Here is a 21,985-nt window from a genome sequence, read left to right as displayed (position 1 = left end):
AATGAATGAAACATGAATGATGTTAGCCTGGTGTTAGCTTAGTGTTAGCCTTGTGCTAGGTTGATACTAGCCTGATCTTAGCCTGTTGTTTGGTGGATATAGGCTTGTATTAGCCTGGTGCTAGCAATGTATTAGCCTGGCGTTAGGCTGATATTAGCCTGTTGTTAGTCTGCTGTTAGGCTGGTGTTACCTGAATGTTAGGATGATATTAGCCTGGTATTAGCCTGGTGCTAGCCTGGTGTTAGCCTGGTGTTGGGCTGATAGCAGCCTGGTGTTAAACTAGTGTTACCTGGCTGGAGCTAAATAGCATCAGGAGTTCTGGACTATCAGGAGCTGAGCAGCAACGTGACCGCAGATGTGGCACAGACAGACAGACAGACAGACAGACAGACAGACAGACAGACAGACAGACACACACACACACACACACACACACACACACACACACACACACACACACCAATAAAAGGTAGGTCAGCCTGATGAACAGATCAGCTTCATCCATCTTTTTGTTGACTGTTCCCCTTAGTTCAGTAAGAATAAATATTCTTCAGACATCCCCTACTACATGTTACATTAGCATGCTAACAGCTAAGTATGATTTTAAACTTTGTAAGCACGTCAGGTCATTTATTCGGATATTTGAGAGTACATTATGCTGGACGTCAACATGCCAAACTAAGCCAGACAACTGTTGCAGTTAGCTTAGTTCTTTCTTTTAATGAACCTGCAATCAGGTTTTTCCACCATCATCGACATCGTGGTTCTGCAGAAATGTGCATTTGGCTGTGCTCTCAATTTAGTATCACTTTAAAAAGAAATGCAGTCAATTTTTATTTTCTTAAAAAACCGACCCACACTGGCCAGCTAATGTTAACGTCCCAGTGAAGACAGGTGTCCACAGAGCTGACCTGTCCATCCGCTTCTCACCTTCATCCTTTAACCTTCAGCACGTCCCGGTTACCATTTCTGACGTCCGTCTGAATTCAGCCTTATTCTAGGACTAGGAGAACAGGTCAGCTGATGGAATGTTGGAATGATGGAATGATGTTTCAGGACATTGGTTGTTCTCCTGGGAGAAACTATGAAAGCAGCACCCAGCCTCGACCCCCCATCTGTGACCCCCCTATGTGAGCACAGCTGCTACACACACCGCACACACACACACACAGACACACACACACACACACACACACACACACACACACACACACAGAAGCAACTCTTTGTGAGTCGACAGTTCATAGCTGAGCGTCTAATGAAAGGGTTGTAAAGTCAAAGCAAGTGTTTAACCAGGGAGGCTGCGGAGAAGCTTATTTTGGCCACAGTCCGTCAGCCTGAGAGTCCTTTTAATTAACAGCTCATTAATAATCTGTTCCGGTTTAGATTTGATAACAGAGATAATGATGCTGAAGTTCCAGCCTAAATTAGAACGTGTTGTTGCACAGAGCTGAACAAAGGAAATTATACACTGATGCATTCCAGGGCCTATAGAGAGCTCTGTGTGTGTGTGTATGCGCACACGTGTGTGTGTGTGTGTGTCTGTGTGCAATGTGTGTGCATGTGTGTGTGTGTGTGTGGTCTACATCCTTTGAATCAATTCAGCAGCACAGGCTGGGGATGCTCTGCCATCCTTGGCTGCGCCTGCATGCGTGCAGCCCACGCTTGCTCTCTCTCTCTCTTGCTCTCTCTCTCTCTCTCTCTCTCTCCATCATGCGCATCCATGAGAAATGAGGGGGGGGGGGGGGGGGGGTGAAGCAGCTGTCTTCTTCCTCTTGCTGCAGTGTCTGATTCTCCCTCCACCATCTTCAGCATCATCATCCTCCTGTCTGCCCTCCCTCCCCCCGCTGCTCCTCCTCCTCCTCCTCCTCCTCACGCTCTCCACCAGTGAAGGCACGGCGACAATAGAGAGAGAGAGGGAGAGAGACAGACAGACAGACAGAGAGAGTGAGACAGACAGACAGACAGGGGGAGAGAGAGAGAGAGAGAGAGAGAGAAGGAGGCTGCAGACTTTCCCCCCACCACAGAGGAGGAAGAGGAAGAAGAGGAAGCTGAGTGGAGAGGTAGAGGAATCTCCATCTTTTCTCCGTCTGCATGCATCTCGTGTGTGTGATTCGTGCCTGATGCTCTTTGTGCGGCTGCGGTCACCTCGCCGCTCATCCGTCACGCCGCCGCCGCTGCTTCCAGCTTTGTTGACACTAGTTCCTCCTCTGCAGGACTCTGTCAGCTTCAGCATAACTCTTACTGGGTCTGGGTCTGGGTCTGGGTCTGGGTCCGGCTCCGGCTCCGGCTCCGGCTCTGGCTCCGGGTCTGCTGCGTGTCTGTGCTGCCCGTTGCTGGACTTCCTGCCTGCTGACCTGTGGTGTCTGTGTGCTGACCTTAATGCACCTGCGTTGATGTGTAGTGACGCTGGTTTTTGGTTCTGCTGTTGTTGCTCCGAGGCAGCTGCTGCTCCATAATATCTGATGATCCACTTGTATTATTAGCCTAATGTGGCTGGGGGTGGCGTGGAGCCTGTATTGTTATGTATAGTGGCTGTAGGACAGAGCTTAATGAGATATGTTAATCCAGCCTGGGACTATTGTGCCGAATGTTTGGTATTCCGGCAGAGCGGCAGCATTCCTGTAATATTGATGCCTGACTGGTGGCGTGTGTCCTGCTGCTCATTAGTTGCTCGGCACCTTCAAATCAGCCTCACTCTTATTTCCCACATTCTGGAGAGCACCAGAAGCTGGAGCCTCCTTCTCTGTGGCTCCTGTAGTTGATGTATGTTCTGAGTGTGGATGACCTTCACAGCTCCATGCAGAATTCTCTGGATGAGTTCATGCAGGAAGTTTGATCAGTGCCGAGCTGGGCTGGTCAAAGTTTGACTGGAATCCTGATTCTATAACTCTATAACTTTAACGCTCATCTGCAGGTTTTTTTGGCTGCTGATTCTTTTGTCTTTCAGCTTTTCTTCTCGTAATTATCAACTTTAAAGCTTAGTGGAGGAGCAGCTCTCATTAATGATTCTGTGGTCATCGCGGAGTGACTGTAAAGGTACACCTGAATCATCCATGAATCCATCTTTAATCTGAGGTTCATGCTGAAATCAACCTGTTTGGAATTTAAATCCATGAAACATACAAATCAGTAAAATGAAGAGCGAGAAAGGTGTTCATGGTGTCACATGCTCCTCCGTGGTCCATCACTGAATGAGAAGGCCTTTAGGTTAAGGAGTCGGGGTCGGGTCGGGGTCGGGACCCGGTCAGGGGTATGGTGAAGGACAGGCCTCGTCTCAGGACCTGTTTCATTTAGCTGTCCACTGTCTTTGTGTTGGGGACGTCGAGCATATGTGCTTGTGCAGGATCATTTGGCCCCGACCTGATCCTTTCAGCAGTCAGGTCGTCCCTCAGCATCTGCATGGTGGACTCTGGAAGCTGGTCCTCATCATTCTGGGGCCATCGGTTACCTGAGAGCTGCTGTCTGTTGGTCTGGAACCAACAACCTCCTGAGTGGGTGCAGACAAGTGGGGCCGTGTTGCTGCCTGAGTAAACAAAAATGTCAGCCAACACAAAAGTAAAAAAGTCCTAATAAACGTCATGAACTTCCTGTCTGTCTTCCTGTCTGCTCTGCATGGATCATTCAGAACCAAACAAAGCCCCCTTTTGCCCCTTCCTGTGGAGTAGAACCACCTGCCTGCTGGTTGGGGAGTCTGGAACCAGATCAGCTGTTTGACAATAGAACAGCAACCAACATCTGGCTGCAGCAGCGTAGCAGGAGAGCCTGGTCACAGTGTCAGGCCTAAGGACGCTACACAGGCTGATCCCAGATCAGCTTCTTCTCAATCACACTCCTGACAGGGCAACGCTGCTAATTAGATGGCCAGTCAGAAGTTTTTCCTGTGTGAGCTCCGTCACCTAGAGAAAAAGGATTCTGCTGCCAGGGAGCAGAACATTATTATTATTATTATTATTATTATTATTATTATTATTATTATTATTATTATTATTATTATTATTATTATTATTATTATTACATGAACGCAGAGAGAATGCGCACACATACACGTCTGAGGATAACGAACAGATTTGGAAAGTGAGCTTGAAGAGTTCCTGTAGTGATTTGCTTCCTGAACAGCCATTAACAGTGATTTCACGGTGATTAAAGCAGGTCAGAGTGTCCAACACTGAGAGGATCAGCTGTCCTCTCACACATGGAGTTGAAAGTGTGGAGGAAGAGTTCAATCACAGCCAGACCAGCGGAATTCTGGGTAATTCTGCTGTCAGCAGAGAGCAGGAAGGAGCCAAACATGTAAAATACTGCAGTTATTTCAGATCATCAGACAGCAGCTGTGGGGGGAAGCCCAGCAGTTGTGATGCTGCGCTGCTGCTGCTGCTGCTGCTACTGCTGCTGCTGCTGCTGCTACTGATGCTGCTGCTGCTGCTGCTACTGATGCTGCTTCTGCTGTGCTGCTGCTGCTCTGCTGCTGCTCCTGTGCTGTGCTGCTACTGCTGCTACTGCTACTACTGCTACTGATGCTGCTGCTCATGTGCTGCGCTGCTACTGCTGCTACTGCTGCTGCTGCTCCTGCGCTGTGCTGCTACTGCTGCTGCTACTGACGCCGCTGCTACTGCTGCTGCTGCTCATGTGCTGCGCTGCTACTGCTGCTGCTGCTACTGCTGCTGCTGCTACTGCTGCTGCTCCTGTGCTGCGCTGCTTCTGCTGCTGCTGCTGCTGCTACTGCTGCTGCTGCTGCTGCTACTGCTGCTGCTACTGCTGCTGCTGCTGCTGCTACTGCTGCTGCTGCTACTGCTGCGACGATTGCTGCTGCTGCTACTGCTGCTGCTACTGCTGCTGCTGCTGCTGTGCTGCTGCTGCTACTGCTGCTGCTACTGCTGCTGCTGCTATTGCTGCTGTTGCTGTGCTGCTACTGCTGCTACTGCTGCTGTGCTGCTGCTGCTGCTGTGCTCCTGCTGCTGCTGCTACTGCTGCCGCTGCTGCTGCTGCTGCTGCTGCTGCTGTGCTGCTGCTGCTGCTGTGCTCCTGCTGCTGCTGCTACTGCTGCCGCTGCTCCTGCTGCCGCTGCTGCCGCTGCTGCTGCTACTGCTGCTGCTGTGCTGCTGCTGCTGCTGTGCTGCTGCTGCTGCTGCTGCTACTGCTGCTGCTGTGCTGCTGCTGCTGCCACTGTCGCTGCCGCTGCTGCTGTGCTGCTGCTGCTGTGCTGCTGCTGCTGTGCTGCTGTGCTGCTGCTGCTGTGCTGCTGCTGCTGCTACTACTGCTGCTGCTACTGCTGCTGCTGTTGTGCTGCTGCTGCTGCTGCTACTACTGCTGCTGCTACTGCTCCTGCTGCTATGCTGCTGCTGTGCTGCTGCTGCTGCTGCTACTACTGCTGCTGCTACTACTGCTGCTGCTACTGCTGCTGCTGCTGCTGCTGCTGCTGCTGTCTCTTTGACTTCCCGACAGCTCAGAAATATATCTGCTGGTCTGAGAGATGATGCCTCAGTTAGCAGCCGCAGCGTCCTCACATGGCCGAGATAGACGTTAAAGCTATCAGCCCTCACCTGTAGCCCCCCCCCCCCCCATTGAAACAGTGACCAGGGTGATAGTACCACAGCAGCCGGTCAGACAGTTTGGTCATGTGACCCACAACTGCAAACAGGAGGAACATGCACTGTGGCCGGTGAGCTGCACTGCCATGTGGATTCAGCACATCAGAACCAGTTTTTGTAGCTTTTTTAAGAATAATATAAATGAACAAACATGTGAGAGCATAAGCAGAGCAATAACAGCTGCTCTGTGGAGTTTGAAAGATGAAATTATGAGTGCTGGAATTTAATTTGCTGTTCTGATGTTGGCGTCGCTCCACACTTTCTTTGTTAGTCTGGAACGTGGAGCCGTGGTCGTATCTGCAGATCAGTCAGCTGCTGCTGCCCCAGCTTGCCTGTGATTGGTCAGAGGTTAATTGATGTGGCTAATCACCTGATCGTCCAGTCTCCATGGAAACCAGGAGTAAGGCTGCTGTACTGGAGTCAGACAGGCTCTGTTGCACCAGGCTGAGCTGCTTCTATGTGTGTGTGTGTGTGTGTGTGTGTGTCTGTATGTGTGTGTGTTGTGTGTTCACCACCAACTGTTCACACTTTACTGCTCAACAGTGTGTGTCTCAGTAAAGGTCGTGTGTGTGTGTGTGTGTGTGTGTGTGTGTTAGCAGCTGTCAGTGATCTGATTGCTGAGTAAAGATGCTGATCGACTTGTTGTTCTGTCCTTCGCACAGGCGAATCGTCATGACATTAGAACATGAGCTAGAGCTCCTGTTACACTCTGATGTGGTCACCACGTTTAGGTGAAGATCTGCCTGTTGAGGGCAGCACGGTGGTGCAGGGGTGTCTCTCGGAGCAGGAAGGTCCCTGTTGGTCCCCCCAGGGGCCAGTTTGCATGTTCGGGTCCGGGACTGCGGTTCTCTGGCTCCTCCCACAGTCCATAGATTGAGGTGTGAAACCAGGACTGCTTGTTTGTGTGACTGCCTGTTGTCTCAGTGTGTTGTCTCCGTCATCAGCTGCAGACTGGTCTCTCCCTCCGGCCCCCGCTGTTATCGGCCCTCGCCGAGGGGTAGAAGAGGTAGAAGATGGATGGATGCTGTTGATCAATCAATGAAAGACAGTGATAAGAATGTTAAAGTTAATTTATGCACCTCAAATCAATTTCTCACAATCGATTATTAAAAGTGTTGCATGCTGAACATTGAAGTTTAGATAACATAAAAACATTTCAGTGATGGAGAAGCTGAACCTGCATGACCCTGACAATGTTTGCTGCTGTCGTTAATATTGCGACTGTGTCGTCAGGTTGGGTCCAGACTAAAATCCAGCTCACCTGCTTGTGGATACAGATGGAGGCAGCAGCGTTGCTCTGTTCAGATGTTTAATTTGTGCAGCGCAGCCTTACAAACACACGCCTGTCTGTGTTTGATAAAAGTGCTGCTGCCACCACAGTACGAGCTGCTGTTGAGCCCTTCAGCAAACACCACTCAGAGAGAGAGAGAGAGTGTGTGTGTGTGTGTGTGTGTGTGTGTGTGTGTGAAGTATTTTAAAACTGAACAATTAAACCTGAATTTTCTTTGATTTGTCTTTAAATATTCATTTCTTTATTTACTTTACTAATACTACTAATTTAATACTTTATTTTTTTCCAGTTTTTGCAGACATTTCAGCTCATCCAACCAAACCTAACAAGCAGTTCAGAAAAATCCACAGATCTGTTGTAGGTGTCCAAAGAAACGTTGGACAGGGATGACTGTTGCGTGTTGTCTGTTCACCGGTTTCCAAAGAGCTGCAACACTTTTAATCAGGATGTTATTTTAAAGTGGCTAAATATAGACGGAGCACTGACGTTAGCAGGTAACTATGGTGAAACTGGTCTAATCGCAGGTAAAAATGTCAACAAATAGACTAAAACAGAGACAGAATGTGGACACCGTGTCTCTATGCCAGCACACTATAGAAGTGTAAATCGATGCTGTCCTCCTCCATCATCTGTGGCTTCATCTCCATGGCTGGGACTAAAAGAACAACAAAAAAGAATTTTAGGCCTGCAGAGAGAGCCAGACGACTCAGATCAGCTTCACTCTATGTGTGTGTGTGTGTGTGTGTGTGTGTGCGCGCGCGCCTGCGTGCATGCGTGCGTGTGTGTGAGGATGTATGGTCTCTCACTATGGAGCGCTGCATCTTTGTGCCAGACTGCTGGCAGAGTGTTGGACTGAATACTAAACAGCTGTGAGCTCCCCTGTCTTCACACAGAACCAGTGCAGCCATATAGGACACACACACACACACACACGCACACACACACACACACACACACACACACACACACACACACACACACACCAGAGTCCAGAGCCTGTATTGTGCTGTGTGTGCTCCAATGACTGCATGAATGAAGGGACGGGGTGTTTCCTCGCTACTGTAGGGGTTTGACAGTAAATGAAGCCTCGGGGAGGACTGAAGACACAGATGTTTGAGAGGAGCTGACATGATGAAGGAAGGGCTCAGGACCGCCGGGTAGTGGCTTCAGGGCAGGTCACTGGTAAACATGCACAGTACTGTTAATTCTTCCCTAAATTAATGAACCTTGTTAAAACTCGGTTGCGTAAACTGAAGTCGTTTTTCTCTTGATTCGAGAAGATGCCCATCCAGAACTGCCCAGTTACCTGCTGAACAAGGCTGCAGCCCAGAAATGCACCTCTGAGGGGGAAGCTTAGCACATAGCGTGCACGCTATCATATATATATATTGGGGTGTGTGTGTCTCCAACCAGCAGCAGAGGCAGGCAGACATTTTTGATGTAGGGCTGCGTTGGAGCACGTTCAGTGGAGTGGTGGCCTCAGATGCTCCCAGCCTCACGGAGCTTCGTAATGGGAGCAGGCTGCTGGTTCCACAATTTACATTTATATTAAGGCTGCAAACTGCAGTGAAGCTGATGAAGAGCTGCTCTCTTCTCCTCTTCATCATCCCACTGTTGTCTCTGAGCTCCCAGTCTCATATTGCTATTTGCTTTGAAATACCATCGGCTAGATCTCACATGATAATTGCAGCCTAAAGCGAGCTTTGAAAGATTTGGATCAGATCTATTTGCATTGTTTTCACTGTAGATCTGCTGGTGAACAAGTATCACTTCACAACAGAATACGATCGATCCACCTGAAGAACCTGGACTCATCATTGAGTCTCCTCTAACGTTCTGAGGAATTATCTGCTCACAACTGCAGCTTTGATGGCTGCAGATCCAAACGCTCGTTCAGACTTATGAATTCAAACATTCCAGAAAGAATGTGCATGTTTACAGTCTTCAGATCCAGAACTGGTCAGGATGTTTTTCACTTCGGTTCTTTTTGATAGCTATAATTTTTTTTCTTTACTTCTGCCCTGACCGGCAAACTCAGCAGGGCACCATCAGACCGAGCGTGGTCATATCTTCATGTCCTGTTTGAGGACAGTGGGGACGCGGATGAGACCTGTAGCTCTGCAGTCTGCTCCTACCCTGCTGGCTGCTGAGAGCTCACATTGGAGGGGGCAGGACACCCCTGCTGCCTCTGGCATGCTGTTTGGACACTCCTTGAATATGAATTGAACTTTGCTCCATGTGTCGTTTGATGTCTTTGTTGTGCTTCTGACCTTCTCACGGCTCATTTGTGGTCAGTGGAACATCTGTAAAACTTGTTGCTGACTGTTGAACGCTGTTCTCCAAACCTGCAGCAGTTAATGACAGCAGTTCTTTATTCTTCCAAGTTTTTGGAACTCTTCTGCTTTATTTTAATCATATAATTCTGAATTTCCTCTTGTTGCAGATGAAGACCTTGTGAGGCCACCCGGGACATTCTCTTACCCAAGACTCTTCAGCTACATGAGCGGCGTGACTCTGAACCACGAGCAAGTACGTTCACCAGGTTTACACATGTGTGTGAGCGCACGCTGATGCTCTGTGTAAATCAGTGTGTCAGCTGCTGTCTTCATGCATCCTGTAGCTCACCCTAGTGATATGAAGGTTGTTGGTTCAATCCTGTGCCCTTGCCGCTTTGAGCAGGTTGCAGTGATATTAATGAACATTTTTAATCCCCACTGCAGATGTTTGACATCCATTTGCTTCCCTCGTCAGATGGAGATAAACGTGGTTAAAAAACGCCATCGTACTCGGTCCAAAGGGGTTCGAGGTGTGTGTGGTTTTCATGCTTCAGTTGCTTATATGGACATTTTGAAGGAGGAGTTATTGGCTGACTGTCTGCTGCAGTTTTAACCCTCCTCTTTGTGTCTGCAGCTGCTGTGGAAGCTGTGACTCAGGAGCTTTTCAGGTAGGTAAACCACAGATTGGAAGAGTTTGGATGGGCCGAGCGTCCTTCTTTTTATCAGTTAGAAAAGTCTTGATCTGTGGTTGCGGCTCACCAGATCAGCTCTTCCCCCCTCAGCTTTTTGATGAAGCCCCCTGCAGTGAGTACAGGAACCTGTCAAGAATATGAAACAGGGTTCTTTAGATGATGCTAAATGTTGAAGTCCCACTGGTGACTGTGGCACAGCAGGGGTGCTGATAAGAGGTGGAGGAAAGCATTCACATTTTGAGAGCAGTAATTATTTAAAAAGGCTGAGTTGTACATTAAAACACACTCAAGAACAAAGCATTAAGATTTGGACGAAGCTGCACTCGCCCACCTTCATGTAATTTGATGTTCATATTAGCATCTGTACATTCAAATCTGTGGCTTGACAAAATATCCCAAAGGTTCCTGTGAAGGTCTCCTCCAGGAACCTTCCTGTGGTCACAACAGCCTGAAGTCCTAAAACTTCAGGCCTTCAAACTTTATTGATTCTGGTAACTGATGACAGCATTTCTCATCCATCCTCATGATCTAGCTCTCCACTCAGCCTTCCAATATCGTTGATTCATTCATTCATTTTCTGAGTGGTGTCCTCTCAGGGATGACACCAGTAGTATAAATGTTCCTCCTCAGGTTTGTGGTACTTGGTCAAAATGCAGAGCAATCAAAGATGAAGGTGACCTGGAGGCTCTTCCTGTTTTCGCAAAGGGACAAACATCAGAGTGTAAATCACAGTAGCTCTGATTGGGTTTTGAAGGAGGTCAACACTTCAGATGACACCTCAAGAAACAGGGCTGGGGAAGTTTGGTATAACCTCAAGATAGAGGACTTTTTCATGATGTTAAGGTTTAAAGAGAGACGGAGCAAGCTGGAGGTCTCCTAAGGATAAACGGGCATTATTCTCACATCCATTTAACTTTTTTCCTGCTTTTTTGGACTTCTATACTATACACTGTCTATAATTCCTCTGCTCTTCCATCACTTCTATCTCCTCTTCCTGCCTGTGTGTGACTCTCATTGTAGCCTACATTTTCAGACTGCGGATCAGCTGATGCGGGGCCATAGTGTGTGCAGTTGCAGGCTGGGGTCAAAGGTCAGCGTGACGCTTGGCTGCGTCAGTGTGCAGCAGAATGACTCAGAGCTGCTGAGCGCAGGAATGATACCAGAACAAGCTCAGACATGAGTTTTCAATGTTCCTCACAGGGTCACACCAGCAGCCAGGAGCCACCAGGAGTCCTTTAGTCCTCTCGTGTCATCACACGTCCTTAAAGGAAAACAACCACTTTATTCAGAACTACGTCACGTGTTTGTCCTAAAAATGCTGACCTTTTTGAATCATTTGAAGAAATATAAAAGAAAAAAAGTAGAAAATAATAATGTCAGAAACCTTTATTGTGACTCCAAGCACTACTTTGTCGATGAGAGGCCAGGTGAGGGAGTATTGCACCGTCTAGGTGAGGGAGAATTGCACCGTCTATAAGGGAGTATTTCACCATCTATGTGAGGGAGTATTGCACCGTCTAAGTGAGCGAGTATTGCACCATCTATGTGAGGGAGTATTGCACCGTCTAAGTGAGCGAGTATTGCACCGTCTAAGTGAGCGAGTATTGCACCATCTAAGTGAGGGAGAATTGCACCGTCTATGTGTGGGAGTATTGCACCGTCTATGTAAAGGGAGTATTGCACCATCTATGTGTGGGAGAATTGCACCGTCTATGTGAGGGACTATTGCACCGTCTAAGTGAGGGAGAATTGCATCGTCAAGCTGAGACAGTATTGCACCGTCTAGGTGAGAGAGTATTGCACCGTCTAGGTGAGGGAGCATTGCACCGTCTAGGTGAGGGAGAATTGCACCGTCTAGGTGAGGGAGAATTGCACCGTCTATGTGTGGGAGTATTGCACCGTCTATGTAAAGGGAGTATTGCACCATCTATGTGTGGGAGAATTGCACCATCTATGTGTGGGAGTATTGCACCTTCTATGTGTGGGAGAATTGCACCATCTATGTGTGGGAGTATTGCACCGTCTAGGTGGGGGAGTATTGCACCGTCTGTATAAGTGAGTATTGCACCTTCTATGTGAGGGACTACTGCACCATCTATGTGAGGGACTATTGCACCATCTATGTGTGGGAGTATTGCACCGTCTAGGTGGGGGAGTATTGCACCGTCTGTATAAGTGAGTATTGCACCTTCTATGTGAGGGACTATTGCACCATCTATGTGAGGGACTATTGCACCGTCAAAGTGAAGGAGTATTGCACCGTCTAAGTGAGGGAGTATTGCACCGTCTAGGTGAGGGAGAATTGCACCGTCTGTATGAGTGAGTATTGCACCTTCTATGTGAGGGACTATTGCACCGTCTAGGTGAGGTAGTATTGCACCGTCTAGGTGAGGGACTATTGCACCGTCTAAGTGAGGGAGTATTGCACCGTCTGTATGAGTGAGTATTGCACCTTCTATGTGAGGGACTATTGCACCGTCTAGGTGAGGTAGTATTGCACCGTCTACATAGGGAGTATTGCATCGTCGAGCTGAGGCAGTATTGCAGCGTCGATGTGAGGGAGTATTTTACTGTCTTAATGAGGGAGTATTGCACCGTCAAAGTGAGGGAGTATTGCACCGTCTAGGTGAGGGAGTATTTTACTGTCTTAATGAGGGAGTATTGCACCGCCTCGATGAGGCAGTATTGCACCATCTATATGAGGGACTATTGCACCTTCTAGGTGATGGAGTATTGCACTGTCTATGGAAGGGAGATTGCTTCGTCTAAGTGAAGGAGTATTGCACCATCCAGGTAAGGGAGTATTGTGCTGTCTAGGTGAGGGAGAATTGCACCATCTAAGTGAAGTAGTCTTGCACCTTCTAGGTGAGGGAGTATTGCACTGTCTATGTAAGGGAGTATTTCACCATTTAAGCCAGCAAGTGTTGCACCGTCTAAGTGAGGTAGCGTTGTACCATCTATGTGAGGGAGTATTGCACTGTTTAGATGAGGGAGTATTGCACTGTTTAGGTGAGGGAGTATTGCACTGTTTAGGTGAGGGAGTATTGCACTGTTTAGGTGAGGGAGTATTGCACTGTTCAGGTGAGGGAGTATTGCACTGTTTAGGTGAGGGAGTATTGCACTGTTTAGGTGAGGGAGTATTGCACTGTTCAGGTGAGGGAGTATTGCACTGTTTAGATGAGGGAGTATTGCACTGTTTAGGTGAGGGGGTATTGTATCGTCAGCTGACGTTTGAAACCCTTTTCTGTTGCGTGTCAAACAATTCTATTTTTTTGATAGAGGAAGACATTTAGATGATTTAGGACAGCGGTCAACAATTTTTTTTTAACTTCCTTCTCCCAAACCACCTGCTAGGCCACACCCCGTGACATGTGACCACACCCACCTCGCAACACAACATATTTTTTGGCATATGGCTCCAACATTCTTGTTTGTTTTCATGCAGCTGCTCACAGATTTACAGAATAAGTTAAGCAATTTTACATTGTCTTTACATGAGACTTTAATATTGTTCTGCTAAAAGTGTTCCCAAATTTTCCTGTTGGGCTCCATGCCAGTCAACGATGCCCTTCTTGTATTTTAAATTAAATGCAACTGTTGACAGAAGCATCCCAGGGTTAGGATCTGAAAGATCTAAAGGATCCTATAACTTCCTGCACCTCCACAATTTAAACTTTAAATTCTAAAGCATCTGTGTTTCCTCCTCAGCTGTCCCACTCCAGGCTGCGACGGCAGCGGTCACGTGAGTGGGAAGTACGCTCGCCATCGCAGGTATGGATGCATCACCTCTTATTAGAGACTAAAGTTCTGCTTCAGGGTAGCAACAAGACCCAAAACCTGCAGAATGTCTGTGATGAAAGGTTTCTGTGTGTTTTAAAAAGGAAGAATCATAAAGGAGCTACACACACTTCAGCTTTATGCTGGTTACATCAAGAGAAGATTTTTAATCGCCTTTTATTATGACAAACTGTCGCACTGATATCGGACATTAGAACTTTCGACTCGGTAAGCATTAATGGAATTAAGAGTGGAACAGTGTGATCATATACATTTCACACCATTGAGAAACAAAATCAACTCAACAAAGTTCAGCAAACCAACCATCAATTTTGGAACCAAAGAAACACTTTCATTTTGTCCACTCATCTGTGATTGTGATACAGGTATCAGTTGGAGTCTGACAGGAAGGTAGTGCTCTCCTTTTGTGTCTACTGTGAACTGTGGTGAACTATTCATTAATAATTAAAGTTCAGGACATGTCAAGGCCAACATTTATCAGGAAAAGAAGTAAAGAGACAAAAAGCTGAAATGAATCAGAGACACATTCTAAGATCGGGTGAGACTGCATTGATCCTCCAGCCTCTCAGTAGTAGAAGCTCTGATCAGGGTGTCCTCCTGATCAGGGTGTCTGTCCTCCTGATCAGAGTGTCTGTCCTCTGATCAGGGTGTCTGTCCTGATCAGGGTGTCTGTCCTCTGATCAGGTTGTCTGTCCTGATCAGGTTGTCTGTCCTCCTGATCAGAGTGTCTGTCCTCTGATCAGGGTGTCTGTCCTGATCAGGGTGTCTGTCCTCTGATCAGGGTGTCTGTCCTCCTGATCAGAGTGTCTGTCCTGATCAGGGTGTCTGTCCTCTGATCAGGGTGTCTGTCCTGATCAGGTTGTCTGTCCTCTGATCAGGGTGTCTGTCCTGATCAGGGTGTCTGTCCTCTGGTCAGGTTGTCTGTCCTCTGGTCAGGTTGTCTGTCCTGATCAGGGTGTCTGTCCTGATCAGGGTGTCTGTCCTCTGGTCAGGTTGTCTGTCCTCTGGTCATGGTGTCTGTCCTCCTGATCAGGGTGTCTGTCCTCTGATCAGGGTGTCTGTCCTCTGGTCAGGTTGTCTGTCCTCTGGTCAGGTTGTCTGTCCTGATCAGGGTGTCTGTCCTCTGATCAGGGTGTCTGTCCTCTGGTCAGGTTGTCTGTCCTGATCAGGGTGTCTGTCCTCTGGTCATGGTGTCTGTCCTCCTGATCAGGGTGTCTGTCCTCTGGTCATGGTGTCTGTCCTCCTGATCAGGGTACCTGTCTGATCAGGGTGTTACTCCTCCATACACAGAAAACACCCTCTACACCATAAATATTACACCTTTAAAGCTTCACCAAACTGGTGTAAAAGGAACAAAGTGCTGAGATATAAAACAGCCATGGCGTGAGTGTTCAGACTCTGATTCCTTTATTTGACCCACAACGGGTTGATCAGGAAGGTGAAGACGGGACCTCAAATCTGTTCAAAAGGATCATATTTAATCCAACATTATGACAGGGCAGGAAGGCAGAGCTCATTGATGGATCTGTGAAGGACACTTACCCCCCCCCCCCCCCACACACACACACACACATGCACATGCACATCACAGCATCACAGCCCTGTGTAACCTGCTGACCTGATACACTAGTCTCGTTCCAGCTGAGTGTGTTTTTATTCAACACTTTTACAGGTGACGCTGTGTCATGTTGAGTTTAATGATGTATGACGCATGTATGATGAAGGACAACAACCCTCAGATCCCTCAGCTGTCTGTCTCATCTGTTGGGGGGGGGGCACAAAGGGATGGTGCTCTCGGTAGTGAGGGTGGAGGTGATGAAGGTGGTGATGGAGGTGAGGGTGATGGAGGCGGTGGTGGTTGAGATGGAGGTGGTGGTGGAGATGTGGTGGAAGTGGTGGGGGTGGAGGTGGTGGTGGAGATGTGGTGGAAGTGGTGGTGGTGGAGATGTGGTGGAAGTGGTGGTGGTGGAGGTGGTGGTGGAGATGTGGTGGAAGTGGTGGTGATGGTGGTGGTGGAGATGTGGTGGAAGTGGTGGTGGTGGAGGTGGTGGTGGTGGAAGTGGTGGAAGTGGTGGTGGTGGAGATGTGGTGGAAGTGGTGGTGGTGGAGATGTGGTGGAAGTGGTGGTGGTGGAGGTGGTGGTGGAGATGTGGTGGAAGTGGTGGTGATGGTGGTGGTGGAGATGTGGTGGAAGTGGTGGTGGTGGAGGTGATGGTGGAGATGTGGTGGAAGTGGTGGTGGAGGTGGAGATGGTGGTGGTGGTGATTGAGGTGGTAGAGGTGATAGTGGTGATGGTGGTGGTGGAGGTGGTGGTGGAAGTGGTGATGGTGGTGGTGGTGATTGAGGTGGTAGAGGTGATAGTGGTGATGGTGGTGGTGGAGGTGGTGGTGATAATCAGGTTCAAGTTCACTGGCTCTCCCTCTTTTCCTCCTTTCTTCCTCCCTACCTTCCTTTGTCTCTCTCTCTCTCTCCCACCCGCCCTCTGGAGGATGTCACCATGGCGACAGCACCGTGCCAATGCTGCAGTATGAGGACCAGGAGGGATGTAGCCTGTCTCCCATAGCAACCGCTAGTATAGGATGTGAACATCGCGTCGCCCACATTAACACCCCCCCTCCCCCTTGTCTCAGCAGCAATACCCAGTGTCTGCCCCCCCCAGCCTATGGGTGGGGGAGCCTGGCCTCACATACCTGTGCTGATCAGGCTGGAGCTGATGTTCCTCTGCGGTGGACAGGAGCAGCAACAAAGGGTGGATGAGATTAGTTGAGTGGCGTGTAGATAGCACCCAACAGAAGGAGGAGCACTCTCATTAATCCCAGAGGAATTGATAACAATAATTTCCATTAAAACACGCAGACATGGCTTATGAGCCACTGGTCAGACTGGTCTTCTCCCGCTGAAGAGAGCTCAACTTTACTGTGATGTCCACTTGACCATCATACTTGTTATTTTCATGGACGTGTAGATTATACTCAGATTATGCTTAGATTACAGTCTGAGGGGACTGTTCAGGCCTCCTATGTGAATCAGGGTCAGACGCTGACTCTAATCAGCTTCCCGTCGCCGTCAGAGTGACGACTTCAGCCAATCAATGAAGCCAACTGCTCCCCTCCCCCATCCTCTCTCTCACTGCATAATTACCATGCATAGTCTCTCGCCCTTGTCTGCAGCAGTCCCTTGTTTCTGATCTGCTTTAATTACCATTGGAATTTTAATTGGTAGGAGACAGCTAGGTGGCTAAGGTCACACACACACACACACACACACACACACACACACATAGAAAGACAGAAAGACAGACGGACAGACAGACAGACACGCACACACACACACATGCACACACACATAAATTTAGAGAATGGATGGATCATGATTCACTTCTCTTTGCACTAGTCTTCATGTGTCTATATTGTCATTTTGATTTAGTTTTTATGAAGAAACAACACCTTTGAACACTGAATAAAAATATTTAATTTCTTGACCACTTCATCCCTTTCGGGGTCTGGGGTGGGGGGCAATAATATCTCAGCAATAATAAAAAAATAAGTAAACCAAAGTAGCATAAACAGACACAGTGTTCTCCAATTCAGCACGGCTACAACAGCTACAACCTTTCACTGAAGCAACACTGATCTCAAAAAAACGTGTGACTGTAACAACAACAATACAGGTTCCAAAGTGAAAACATAAGAGTTGAATCTCACAATCTCACATTCAGCTCAACCCCTGCCACAGTTTTTCAGGCAGCTTGATGTGAAAGAAATGAAAATGACAGTTCAAGAGTGTTCCACAAATATCACTGTTCGGCCCTCTCTACTTTTGTGGAAAAGAGCCTATGAATAAATACATTAATGCTAATAATATTGTCACTATCATGTGTAAATACGAGGATGCTGATTCCTGCTGGTTGCTTGTTTGTGTCTTTAGTTCTGCCAAATGAAACTAAAGAGCTTCTTGCTCATCACTGTCTTCCACTGACATAAAACTAGGTTTGTTTTAAAGGTGATGGTTTCATTATTAAAAGCAGCATCGCCACCTTCAACTTGCCCTCCAAACCCAGAATGAGCTTTTTCATATGGAAATGCTCTAATTGATTTCCTAAATCCACATTAAAGCTGTGTATAATTGTGCGTGCTGTTTTGGAGCAATTAAAGCTGAATTTTCCCAACAGTTAATGACTATAATGGGATTTGCGTAATTGAGGCCCTGGTTGAATGAGCGTCGCCTTTTTTCTTCTTTGTGTGGTGGGCGACCCTCCTGTTGTCTGAACAAATGAGCAAGAGTAAAGATGTAAAGAAAATGTCATAGCCACATAGGTCAGTGCCACCTGAAATGTTGAACTGTAGTCTTGATTCAGTAGCACGATTCTCACTAAAATCTTGGTATGCTACTGGAGGTCCATACATTTAGAACACAACTAAAGCTGCTGATGTCCTGGTTCTCCTGTGGGTAAAAGGGAGCAACCTCAAGACCAAACTGGCCTCTTAAGATGATAGAAAATAAGCTCAGAATTGACCAATGAGAAGAAGATAATTTAGGTTATCTACAGACTTTTGTGTAGTGACGGCTGAGTCTTGCTGTCACTACAGCTGTGTTCCCGATCTGTAGGATCATCTAAAGTCATCTGATCCACCTGTAGCAAATCAGATTCAGACAGAGCCAAAGACAAAGTTTGATTTCAACCAAATGAATCAATTAGCTGGTAACCAGTGGAAACTCACCGGCGTTTCTCCACCGGGAGTCTGATGTGAGCTGTCAGTAAATAAAAATCTGTAATCTGAAAAGAGCTAAACGACCTGTTGGCTAAAAACTGAAACATCTGTTCTCTGTCTGACTGTAGCGTCTATGGTTGTCCACTGGCAAAGAAGAGGAAAGCTCTGGAAAAACAGCCACTGGAGCCAGCGGCCAAGAGGAGACCCTTCCTTGCCTCCAGCCTAGGGGAGGAAGAGGAAGAGGAGGAAGAAGAGGTGGAGGACATCAGTGCATACACGAGCTATGAGAATGAAATCATGGAGGTGGGGGACTCAGGCAAGGAGCACGGGGATGTAGAGGAGGGAGAAGAGGAGAGAGATGGGGAGGATGACATGGAGGATGAGTTCTCTGAGGACAACGAGGAGCAGGCAGAGGAGGAGGAAGAGGAAGAAGAGGAGGAAGAAGAAGAAGAGGTGGAGAGAAGGAATGTGACGATGGGAGTGGAACGAGTGGTGGAAGAGGAGGAGGAGGAGGAGGAGGAGGAGGAAGAGGGAATGTATGAGGAAGAGGAAGAGGTGGAAGATGGTGATGATGAAGAGGAGCAGGAGGAGGAGGGTGAGGAAGAGGATGAGGAGGAAGAAGAGGCTCAGCATCATCAGCATGGTGAGTCTCAGGTCTGATGTGTGAATAATGTCATCAAACACTTCAGTCTCACTCACACTCAGACTCTTTATGGATTTTTTAAAAGATGAAGTTTTTGGAGGTTTTAAACTTTAATTATTCAGAGTGTGTGATGTTTGACAAGGGCCTGAGAACATGGTCCAGATGCTGAAACACAGAGTAGTTCACCAATAACTCCAATACAGAAGAAGAACTGACGACTCAGGACAGCCTGAGGTGCAAACCATCCCTAGAAATAGCATTGAAACTGGTGCTGAAGCCTCTCTGTCTGGCTTCTTCTGGAATAATTTGCAGGATAGAAGGGAGCTGTGGCACCAAGGTGATGATTCACTGTCAAGCACTCGGGCAGCACGCAGCATGTCTGGCTCCTGCTCTGGTCTCCAGGTCCTGCTGCCGCATTGGAGAGCTGTCAGAAATCAGGACAGAGCGTCTCAGTCTAATAGCAGACTGAAGACGACTCAGTGCAGCTTAAGTCTGCATTGTGGGTTAAAGACAAAGTCAGGAGACCCAAAGCTTTGGTGGACCACATGCTCAGAGCTTCCCACCCGTCCATCAACACCCCCTTGGTCCCTCTTTGTCCTAAGTAGCATCTGAGAGCACTTCATGATAATAAAGAGAGAAACTGCCTTATTAACTCCCCTTCCTTCCTCTTCACCTCCTTGGCAGATGCGTCACATGCTTTCGTCTTCTCGTCCTGAGAATATTTATGGCTCCTGAATCAGAGCATCTCACGTGCGCTCGTGCACTGTCTGTGTCTCAGAAAGTCACAGCAACAGCGCTGTGCTGCTCCGGTTGTGTATTTCTGTAAGGAAAAATGGGTCATAATTGAGAGGAAGCAGATAATTTATTCACATATCTGAGGAGGCTTCCCCTTCATTTGGATTTTTTGACGAAAGAAAAGATAAAATAAAGGCAGCCCTGTTTCTGATCAGCCACCCACCAGTTTGTGTGATGTAACTAAAGGTGGAGACCCAGTAAAAACTGGTCTGAATAATGTTGGAACTCTTCAAACCTGCAAAGTCTAAGAGTTGTTTTTTCATCCACGGCAGCAGAAAACCTCTATAACCACGGTGGACAATCAAAGCTCGTTCCAATTCTGAAGGACGACAACAACAACAACAACAGCTGCGCTATCAGCAACGGCACAGCGGAAGACTACGAGAACTACGACGAGCTGGTCGCTAAGTCGCTGCTCAACCTTGGCAAAATTGCAGAAGATGCTGCCTACCAGGCCATGACAGAGTCGGAGATGAACAGCAACTCTTCCAACAGCACAGTGGAGGATGAGGATGATGATGATGAAGAAGATGAAGGCAGCGATCAGGGAGATGCCAAAGGTGAGCTCAGTGTGGATCTGGACAGCGACGTGGTCAGGGAGACGGTGGATTCGCTAAAGCTCCTGGCACAGGGTCACGGCGCCATACTGCCTGAAGATGGATACGCAGAAGGCACCATGGTGGACGACGGGCGCTCTAACGGACGCTCCGTTGTTGGGGTTAGGGACGAGAGTGAGGAGGAAGTGTGTCTCAGCGGTTTGGAGTGTCTGAGGAACCAGTGCTTCGATCTGGCCCAGAAACTCAGTGAGACGCAGACTTCTGAACGCACTGGCATTCACCATCACCTCCACGTTCCAACGGAGCAGCAAATGCTTCACCACCTAAACAGGTAGGTCAACACACCTTCACACGGACACGGCCAACTGCAGCAGCATGGTCAAGTGCACACGCTCACCCACTTCATCACAAGCACAGATCATCTGCAAAAGAGCTGATGTTGTTCTTGTAAACATGCAGTTATGACAGCTGCCATCAGGGGGATCCTCGGTCTCTGGAGCGCAACTTCTCCGACATGGCCAATCTGATGAAGCTGGAGGAGCAGCTGAGCCCGGCATCCAGAGGTTACCCAACCAGCTGCAGCCAGGAGGGCGACGAGGACACCACGTCAGTTGCCTCTGATCGGTCAGACGAGACCTTTGACATGGCCAAGGGAAACCTGTCACTGCTGGAGAAGGCCATCGCCCTGGAATCAGAGAGGGCAAAGGTCATGAGGGACCGGATGGGCCCAGAGAACACGTTTCTCCGTCATCACCAACATCGTGGCCACAGCGAGCACAGTCCGAGGCTGAACAACGCCAGCGAGGAACGTAGATCTAGGCTGCACCAAGATGGATTGAAGAGGGCTTATTACCCTAAAGGTAGGAGCATAAAGCCCCACACGCTCACCCTGACGGTGTCATTATTGATCTGATTCCACAAGTTTGTTTTGTATGAATTCCTGTCAGTACCACCGGCTGGTGAGAAGCTATCACAAAGTTAAAGATCTAGCTGGGCTTGAAGAACACCTACAACACACAAAACCCAACATTGGGTGCAGCTTCTTCATCCACATAGCGGATCGGTTAGACAAGAAACGACAGCCCAGAAGCTTCAATAGTTTCATCAGTGAATTCAGTCAGTTTTTTAATCAAATCTTATCCTGAAGCAGCTGAAGGATTTCTGTCTCCAATAAGCACAATTGTAAACCTCCACGCATCTTTTAATTCCAGATGTAAATATTAAATCATCTTACAGGATTCTACCAGTCAAATAAAGGTTTAATAAAAAAGAAAAATCTTTCGGTCCACTTTGCGCAAATTCCATGCATCATCTGTCACAGTGCTGCAGAAACCCTATGAAGAGGCATCAGGAAGCTCAGAGTGCTGGTGCCTCAGCAGACTGGCTGCTGATTGGTTTTAAGAGCTTTCAGACCAGTTCAGTTAACATGATAAGATATAGTACTCATGTTTGAACTTTATCTGCTCAGTTTTACGGGTCCACATGACTGACCCAGGTCAGCAGAGGACTTGTTCCAGGCCTGATCTCTGTGGTAGCCAGAGGCCAGCAGCTCTGCACCACAACCTCAGCTCAAATCTTCTCCTGTCTGATCCCACATTCCCCAGTATTCTGCTGACCCATAAGCTGCTCA

At 48.0% G+C, this 21,985-nt stretch overlaps 1 protein-coding gene across 9 annotated transcripts in view; it reads left to right on the top strand.

Annotated features, from left to right (window-relative positions):
- Positions 1 to 2,021: 2,021 nt before the first annotated feature.
- myt1la (myelin transcription factor 1-like, a) overlaps positions 2,022 to 21,985 on the top strand; it is a 35,347-nt gene continuing 15,383 nt past the window's right edge. For 6 of the 9 annotated variants that reach the window (XM_029849548.1, XM_029849542.1, XM_029849549.1 and 3 more), the window contains exons 1-8: positions 2,022 to 2,063; positions 9,326 to 9,411; positions 9,634 to 9,688; positions 9,793 to 9,826; positions 13,559 to 13,621; positions 18,489 to 19,003; positions 20,071 to 20,686; positions 20,815 to 21,215. In XM_029849548.1, coding sequence (XP_029705408.1) covers positions 9,382 to 9,411; positions 9,634 to 9,688; positions 9,793 to 9,826; positions 13,559 to 13,621; positions 18,489 to 19,003; positions 20,071 to 20,686; positions 20,815 to 21,215 — 1,714 coding nt within the window. In that variant the 5' untranslated portion in view covers positions 2,022 to 2,063; positions 9,326 to 9,381. The remainder of the gene's footprint in view (positions 2,064 to 9,325; positions 9,412 to 9,633; positions 9,689 to 9,792; positions 9,827 to 13,558; positions 13,622 to 18,488; positions 19,004 to 20,070; positions 20,687 to 20,814; positions 21,216 to 21,985) is intronic. The other 3 variants (XM_029849551.1, XM_029849543.1, XM_029849546.1) reach the window with 2 other exon arrangements.

This window comes from Takifugu rubripes, chromosome 16, assembly GCF_901000725.2.
Source record: "Takifugu rubripes chromosome 16, fTakRub1.2, whole genome shotgun sequence".
NCBI lineage: Eukaryota > Metazoa > Chordata > Actinopteri > Tetraodontiformes > Tetraodontidae > Takifugu > Takifugu rubripes.
This window is presented reverse-complemented; position numbering and strand designations above follow the sequence as displayed.